At 41.2% G+C, this 9,118-nt stretch overlaps 1 protein-coding gene across 1 annotated transcript in view; it reads left to right on the top strand.

Annotated features, from left to right (window-relative positions):
• Nucleotides 1–1,873: 1,873 nt before the first annotated feature.
• mmp17a (matrix metallopeptidase 17a) overlaps nucleotides 1,874–9,118 on the top strand; it is a 39,414-nt gene continuing 32,169 nt past the window's right edge. The window contains exons 1-2 of the mRNA XM_030769806.1: nucleotides 1,874–1,907; nucleotides 2,055–2,188. Coding sequence (XP_030625666.1) covers nucleotides 1,874–1,907; nucleotides 2,055–2,188 — 168 coding nt within the window. The remainder of the gene's footprint in view (nucleotides 1,908–2,054; nucleotides 2,189–9,118) is intronic.

The following is a 9,118-nucleotide window of genomic DNA, read 5'->3' as shown; positions in this document are numbered from 1 at the left end:
TTTCTTGTTGTTTCTCTTGATTGTTCTTGAGTTTTATGTTAGGACTGTAACCATGTAATGAATTTTAATTGACTTTTCAGAAAGACAGACGAGGTCACACCAGGAAAAAAGAAAACTATCTAAAAAATACACTGGCACCATCGGGTTGACCTTAAGAAACAGAACTTATAATGGTGATTGTGGTGTTGAAAACTCTTTCATCTCCAATACTCTTAGATCTCACCAGAGCTAGAGTACCATCAGCCTTACTGAGGTGTGTCAGAGATTGTATCACGTGGTGAATTACTTTTCTATTCTCTTCATTTTTTGTAATGGACAGATTAATCAAATTTAGATTAGAGTTCTAAGATGATATTCCATGAATTATTACCACTATTTTCGACATGCTTCATCAGAAAGGCTTCGCACTCTTTATAGTACGGAGCTATATTCTCTCTTCCATGAGCTACAGACATCTTTAATTCTGTTCCCTTTCAGCTATGAGTTGCACGGCAGTGTTCATGGATAAGTTTTTACAACTGTTTTGGGAACATCCTAATTGTACATAGCTCTACAAAATGGGAGTCCTATTCAATAAATTCACATTAGTCATGCGATCAAGAAATGAGTTGTTTCAAGAATTATTAGTGCAGAAAGTCATCAAAATGATTTAACTACATTTCCAGAGAGCATATGCCAAATATGTATTTGATTCTACTCGTGCGAGCAGCAGAATGTTGTGCGTGTGACATTTTATTCTTCATTTTGTTTCACATTACCTCCATTAATCACTTTCCTCCCACACACCACCTCACCGTTGCCCTGCGTCCCTGAACGTCTCTTTCGATTACGCAGGTTTTACGTCTGAGGTTTGACCCATCGACCCGCTGTCATCCAGTTTGTGATTCCAGTTTCTCGTAGTCTCTGTCAGATGACCATTCTTCATTGTCCGCGGAAGGCTACGCTACTAGATTACCTATTTTGTGTTTTCTTCGCCGGTGTGTCCTCATTGGTTTGGGTAGATATGCTGGTTTAAGTCTAAAACGAAGTTACAGAGGTGTGTTATCTTCAACACAGACACCAGTTCCGCACTCGATAAGACTTCGTCTGAGGTGTCTTAGAGGCATTTTATTTTGTGGAGTGTCGATTAAGTGAGATGATTCTTTTTTTCGTTCCAGTCTTAAATTGTTTGACTGTTTTCTCCTGTGACTCATTCATATGATAGCTGTGCTGAGCTGTAATGTATGTCTTCACAGGAGTTGTGGTTTAAATGAAAGCTAAACTGAATAGCCTGTGGTTAAGCAGCCACTCGAGGCATTTTAAACAGCTTCAGCATATACTGATATTACCTGCATCAGTAATAATAACAGTAATAATAGATATTTATCGACAATATCTTTGCGATAATTGAGTCATTTGAGTGCAATGTTGAGCTTCCTCCCGAAAGGGCGACTGAAATACGTATAGAGTTCGTAAGAAATTAAGTGGCATCCGTGCGTAAGTGTAACTGGACGGGGTAGTGCTCCCTGATCCCCCTCCCATACGAGAATCATCTCGTAAGTAAGTTCCTCTCCCCTCGCTTAAAGCGCTTCAGTCGGAGACCGTTATGCTTAGTGCGTGGAGCGCTGCACCTCTGTTCAAGAAGCAGGCACGAATTCGAAAACAGATGCCTTTTTTATTGACGACTGTTTGCCTCAACTCTTAAAGACAAGTCATCCGGTCCAGTGGAGTTAATGATGTATCGTTTATTATTTTTAACTGTTTCTGCTCTTACACGTTAATTGACATTGTGAATGGCACGCATGTTGGGGACTTTCACTGTGGAGGAAACTGATTGTTTTCTTGGACAAATCCATTTGTCATTTTCGGAACATTTCTGGCTATGTTATGTGATATGTGTTTCACGTGTTTACGCGCAACCGTGAGGTAGTTAACCGATCAATTAGTTCTGGACATTTCAGTGGCAGTGCATATGCCAGGAATTCGGGTTTGGCTCATTTATACAGTGGATGCGGTGGCAAAGCCCAGTCTATGAACAGAAAGGGTTCCACACGCGGAGAACATGATTTGTTTAACATTTCTGAAGTGGAATTCCACGCCGTGCGTTTGGATTACTTACCCAGAGATGATCCTTATTCCAATACTGTGGTTTTTATCCCAGGCTCGTGCAGCCCCCTCGCTAACGACAGAGCAGATGGATATGGGGGTGGTAAGTATACTCTTCAGATAATCTTTCATCACTTTACTAGCTTCGAGCTGCTGCGGCACAAGGTGTCAAGAAATCGTGGGGTTTTCCATAGGAGTAGCTCATTATAAATCAAAATTAAATTCGCAGAATCTTTAAAATGTCGCCCACTTTGCTTTCTACCAAGTGAAATTGGCGATGGGCATGGAAGGGTTCAAAAGCGGGAATATCATAGACACCGATACACCCCAGCGTGACAATTATTCATGTCTGATATATCTTAAAATGCAAGCTATCGCAGCATTCAGAGAGGCGGTGCATGATATAACAAGTATGACAAATTAACGTATTATTTTCTCCAAACACCAAGCCTCTTTGCTGAAGATTTCTTGAATCCAATCAAAGTGAACACCTGGTGCGTGCTCAATAGATGTTGCTGAAATGAGAGCTGTCGAAATTCCAAGCATGTCGCCTGATGTTCTTTAGTTCTCACATCAACCCTCTGCTGTGTGACCACTGTCGTTTTAATATTTAAAAAGCAGTTTTTCTAATCAAATATGCTTAAAACACTAGGTGAAACTCACTCCTTAAACATGTAAAATGACTGTGGCGACGATTTGACGAGAGCAGAATGCTGAAGGAAAGCTTTGAACTTCACAAGCGCGAGAGAGGCGCTAGAAATGTTTGACTGCTTCATCTGCCTCAGGGTGAATATAATAAGCGCAAGGGTAATCGAGTGACTGAGAAGAAAATGCTCTGAAACTGAGCCCGTGTCTTGTTTTTCATGTCACTAATAGTGTTAACAATAAAAAAGTGACCGGTTTCACACATTAGAACCGGTCCTCAAGAGTACATTCGACTGTTTAAAAGTGCAAACGTGACGTAACCTTAGAAGACAGAAGTGGAGGTAAAAACAGCTTTATAATTTCACAAAAGTTAAAAAATCTCTTTGTTCACATAAAACTTCATAGTTATTACATATGATAATGTTTATGATTAGGTTGATCTATCTATCTATCTATCTATCTATCTATCTATCTCCTCTGTCTTATTTATTATTAAGAAGTCAACTCTGAAAAGTGCTCGGTTTCTCTTTTGACAACAACCATTTATCTTTCTGTCTGAAATAGTCACCTATTCTTCACTCACACTGTCTGACAAGAGGCAAATTTGTCCTTATTAGTGCCTGCAGTGAAGGCACACATATTCAGACATGCACACAATTATTCATCATTCTCGACCTCTGCTTAAACATGAAGACCTGAAGTCTGAAGGACTTAGACCATTAAAATGGTTGAAACATTTCTCCTCGTGACCCTTACAAGGCTTCATAAAAAGCCCAATGATCAGTTGTCTCTTACATGTAATGAGGCAGTCGGTGTCTCTGCTGGTGCGTGACACTTGTCTCATCCAGCTTTATCGCTGCTGGGCTTGTACAGTGCTTGTGACTCCAGATTTTGCAATGTTTCTCTGATGAGCTATAACACTCTTTGACACCAGCTGTTAATAAACATCAGACACTTTGCATTTGCAGTTGTCTGCCTGTCCATTATTTCTCTGCTGTAGCGTCGTTCCCCCTGGTTTTTGTGACACTCTCTGTGCACTCACAGGACGTAACCCCATTCAGTAATGCATTGTTATGACTGGCTTTCTGCACACATTTTGTATGCATGAGTAGAAGATTAACCAGTTGTGTGTGCTGTAAAGGGTGGGGTTTTAATGAACTGTGAACTTTACTCAGTGGGGAACGGCACGGTGGCATCTGGCAGACTCAGGTGGATGGGCTCTTAGCGACCAGCGGTAGTCAATGGGCAGATGGTAATATACCTTAGGGATGAGACCTCTGTGACTGACAGGATGTTAAGTAAAAGGGATTTTGGGGGGAGCAGGTGGGCGTATGGGATGTTGATTGGGGTTTAAGGTGGTTACTCAGGCTATACAGATCTTGCTGAGAGGGATGGAGATGCTAACGAGCTGTACCCGAATTCTGCCCAGCTTTTCTCTGACTCCTTGCTTCCCTCTACTACCAACTTATACATGCAGACCAGCCACGAAAGATAAATAAACGCTGAGTGGAGAATGCAGCGCAAAGACGGCAATTCATCGGTATTCAAGAAAATTATTTATATTTGTTGTGTCGCTCGGTCTGAGAAGTGTATAAAAGCAAACCACTTCTTATTCACTCAAATCATTTTAAAAAAAGTCATACATATTTTAAGTATAATTAAGTTTTTAAAAAATGCAAACAGGACGTTAAAAATAACACAACTCCACCGTTAACTATACCATGATTGCCACAGGACGCTTTCCTCTAAGGTGTTGTAAAATAGGATGGAGTGTGCTGAATATTTGAGCACGGCGCGGGCAGTGGAACAGTGTTCCCATGTCCTTTTGGAGGACTGGGTCGACATAATGATCATGCTTCAGCAGTCAGTGTCTGTCCTGAAACTGAACCAGACTTAACTGTAATTTCTTTAATGAGAGCACCATCTGGACCCATCAATAGTGGGACGGAACAGCAGACGCCACATCCTCCCGAAATCCTCCAAGCTTTGCGCTACCCCACACACTAGAACCAGTTCTCATTATAGTTCATCCCTCACTTTGGCCCAAAGGTGTCACCGTCTCATCAGAGCACTGTCCCCTTTCCTGACACGTGTCTAACTCAAAGCTTTTCTCTGATGAATTCACTCCAGCTCTCAGTCCTAATGAAAGAGAGTCGGGGATTGGAGGGTTGTAAGAGATTGATTGACAGTAAAAGGGAAGTGGGCAAGAGTTAGGAGTGCTCTGCACAAAGTAATTAGACAGAAAGGAAGGAAAGAGAAAGAGGAAAAGTGCACTCTACACACACACACACACACACACAAAAAAGCCTCAACCACTTAGACAACTGGCAAACATGAAATCAATACCGTTTCCCTCCAACTGGGATGAACCTGTCTCTCAGAGATAATGCAGTAGAGACAGAGAGATTTGCTGTTACCGGATCGGTAGAGGACTCTTTTGTCTAATTGCGTATGTCAGTTGAAAATCATACATCCCTTGTGTAGAACTCCAGACATAGAGGAAAGATATAACGATGTGGTTTGATGAGGTTAAATGTTTAAGTCCCACCTTTTCTTTACTCAGTGCGTAGTCCACTTTTGGTTCCCGCCCTACTTTCCACAGACACTCTGGATTCCTGTGACCTCAAGTCCATTGCTTGGCAGCTTGGGGGTTCAGATTTAGGACGAGCAGATTATTTCAGGAACAATGTCTTTGGGGAGCTTGCCCATAGCGCAGGAGAGAATAAATTACTATGTGTGAGCAAGAGGTGCAATGAGAAGAACCAAGCATACAAAGAGAGAAAGAGAGAGAGAGAGGAGCGAGACAGAGAGATAAAGAAGGAAGACAGCTCAATGTTCTGTCCACGTCCAGTTCATTTTCTATCTTTTAGAAAAGAGTGCCTTACGTTGTCTGAAGACAAGGGTTTTTTTTTTTTTTTTTGCCATTGGCTTTTGGACAGCGCAGCATTAGAGGTTTTTTGCAGAAAAAAAGCAGATGACCCTTTACTGGCAGATCTCATCCCTTTGGCAGCAGGCTAGCAACTCCTTCAGACCTTGTCTGACCCTGTCGGAGCAGACTGACAGACTGGCCCATCCGGCTCGAGGTGCTTTCAGTGTCGATACCAGCAGCCAAAGCGATTAAGGTGTCATGTTCAAGATCATCTCTTTATTATTCTAATGAGACTCCTCCCACACACCGTGCCCTCCATACTCAAACGCAATGCTGCTTTATGCATGCTAATAGTGGATTTCCTTAGCAGTATGCTGACAGTGTTGTAGACAAGGGCACTGATGAGTCCTGAAAGCATTAGAGATAGACCTCAGAGAGCTAGAGAACCAGCTGTCATATGTCAAATGCGTAAAATGCACAAAAATGAAAACTTACCAGCAATGGATACAGCAGTAATAGATCAAATTGTGCGGTCAAGAAAGACAGAGCGACTTCTTTCCTCACTGCAACGGCACGCAACAGTGTCCCCTTTTTTCCATAGGCGAACGCTGATTTCAGCACTAAAGCAAGTTAAAAAATCAAGCTATACCACTCTAAGCTCCTCCAAAAGAGAACCCCAAATCAACTCCATGTGTTCCTGTATCTTATTTTAGCAGAGGAGTTCCCCCCCTCACTCCCATTCAAGCTGAGATCAAGGACACCCTCACAATGCTAGCCAAAGGACCAACAGGCGCTTGTAATTACTGTGGTTTTGGTGTTTGGTTGGTTTGATCCTGCTGAAAATAACCCGTGAGCCAGTGTGTATATATGGCAATAGACAACCACAAAACACTATCAGATAAACCCAAAAAAGCAACGGCAGAGCCCCTTTTAAAGTGTTTGCAGATTTATTTAAACTCCTACAGATATGTTTGTAAAAGCGTTGTTTGCGTGCATGTTCTGTGCTGTTTGCCGTCCTTATTTTAAAGTGCATGGGATGCGGGCGTAAAGATTTTTTTTTTTAAAAAAGGCACCCTGTTGTTAATTTTGGTGGTAGCTCTTTTTCGGTTTTAATAAGTTTGTTCATCTTCCAGGTCATTCACAGCTTCACAGTAGGGGCTCGTCTAGTTTGTCTTTCATTTGCATTTGTCAGTTCTTAACAAGACGGAGAAGAAGCTTGCTCAGATGCAAGGAGTACCATAAAAATCCATTTTTCTAAGCTGTCTTTTTTTTTTTTTTTTCCTTTTCTTTTCTTTCTTTTTTTTTTTTTTTTTTTGATGTGCAGTAAAGAAATAAACTTCAAGCCTCTTCATAATGGCAAAAAGACATGGCTCCCCCTCTCTCTTCCTGGGGGGGCAGAGGGACAGACAGAGAAGGGCAAGTGACGCATGTTCATTAGACACACTTGTAGCATTAGCCTTTATCATTAAACCACAGACACAGAAAAGATCATGGAGGTGAATTCAAGTGAGATATTATGATGGTTTAATCTGTCCATTAAACGAGCTGGCTTTAACTACTGGCGTTTCCATACAGTGTGAATGATAATGAAGTATTGGTTGATTCAATGTACAAATCTCCCAAATTTTTATTGTGGAAGTGGTGTTCAGGAAATTTTCTAAAATAAATCATTAATACATGATTAGGCCACAGCAGATTGATTTGGGGTCAAAATTGCAAGTCTCATATTATCTTTCATATATTTCTTACACATCCTTTTTATTATGAGGCTGATCATTTTGAGTCCAAACACAAGATGTTTCTCGAGCAGTGATGACAAAACTGATTAGTGTGAAAAAAGGTCTGTTCTCCATTGTTATGCCCTTGATTGTGACACTTCACCTTAACCACTTTTTGTCAAAAAATATTCTTTATAAATGGATAAAAAAAAAATGTCTCAGCTGCACTGGCTGAGCAAATGGATAGATCTGGATATGATTGTTATATTTTTGGATCCGCCTCTCCAGAGCACATATTTGAGCCTGTATCTTTGAAATCATTATCTTGTCCACACAGCCTTGTCTGTACAATTGGTTTTCCAGCTTTATTTTGTGTGATTCAGGTCATCCCGTTGGGTTGGGCTCCCAGCCCCTCCAAAAGAGTGGAGTGATGGCTGTAGATGTACTTTTATGTCAGTGCAAGGTAGAACGTATAGCTCTCAGGAAGTATAGGATATAAAATGCAGAATATATGAAATACACATAAAAATTTATGTACATAATTTTTCTTTAAGACAGAGGACTCTCTCTCTCTCTCTCTCTCTCTCTCCCCCTCTCTCTCTCTCTCTCTCTCTCTCTCTCTCTCTCTCACACACACACACACACACACATACGTTGGCTCAGGATCATAGACTTGTGAAAGGTTTGATTGTGCTGAAATGGGGAGCGAGTTTGCACTTAATAATCTGGCAAATCAATATGACCTTAATGGTGTGTCATTAATTTAGTTATGTACTGCATCATCCATTCCATTATTTTTTTATTAGTATTATTTTATCCATCAGACCATGATTTGATGGGTCATTATTGGCAGTACTGACCCAGAGAAATGACCCATAGCTCAGTGATGCAGATGCATTTTAAGGGAGGCCACAGAGACAGATCCGGGAGAATAAAACCAGATTTGCTATCCTACACACTCTACTCTCTTCATTCTCTCTGGGACACTCTGTGACATTTATCCAGACGTGTAATACCTGTGTGTGTGTGTGTGTGTGTGTGTGTGTGTGTGTGTGTGTGTGTGTGTGCGCGCGCGCGCGCGTGTGTGTGTGTGCAGGCGCGCGTGTGTGTGTGCGTGCATGTGTTTAATAGCACGTTTTTACTGCCTTGTTGACACACTGTGTGGCACAGGGGTCCCCATGAGGATTTTAAAATCTAACAGCTGGTAACCTTGCATGGATTTTTGCAAGTCTCCACTTGGGAAAACCATTTTCCCCCAAAATATAAAGTTGTTATTGTTAAAACCAAAAGTAACACAGGTCAGGGTTTGAGCTGGTGTTTAAGTTAGGGAGTTAATCTTTGTTTACAGTAAAATTAAAATCAAAGTGAAGAACACACTGTGTGTGTGTGTGTGTGTGTGTGTGTGTGTGTGTGTGCGTGTGTGTGCGTGTGTACACATATACATGCATTTACATATACAGTGTTATATATGCAAGATGGCCATTGTATTGCTCAGATATGGTTAAATCAGTGTAATTGGATGTGCTTTCATTTCACTGGACTGACTGATCAACATTGACAGTGTGCCTTGTCATCATATCCGCCTCCAAAGATATAAATTATCCCCTACAGTGTTGTGCTTTACTCTACCCATGAGCACCGATTCTGTGTAAATCTCAAATAATTCCCAAAGTAATTGCTGGTTGCTGCTGTGCTCTGGCCCAAAGCACAATCCTCTGTGTAACATTAAGATAACAGCAAAGAGGTGTACTGCACACTCTGCTTTGTTATTATCAGTTTAACACGATCAATTGTTTTCTCC

The sequence above is a fragment of the Chanos chanos genome, chromosome 3, assembly GCF_902362185.1.
Source record: "Chanos chanos chromosome 3, fChaCha1.1, whole genome shotgun sequence".
In the NCBI taxonomy this organism is placed as follows: domain Eukaryota; kingdom Metazoa; phylum Chordata; class Actinopteri; order Gonorynchiformes; family Chanidae; genus Chanos; species Chanos chanos.
The sequence above is the reverse complement of the archived record's forward strand: the minus strand, read 5'-3'. Positions and strand labels throughout refer to the sequence as shown.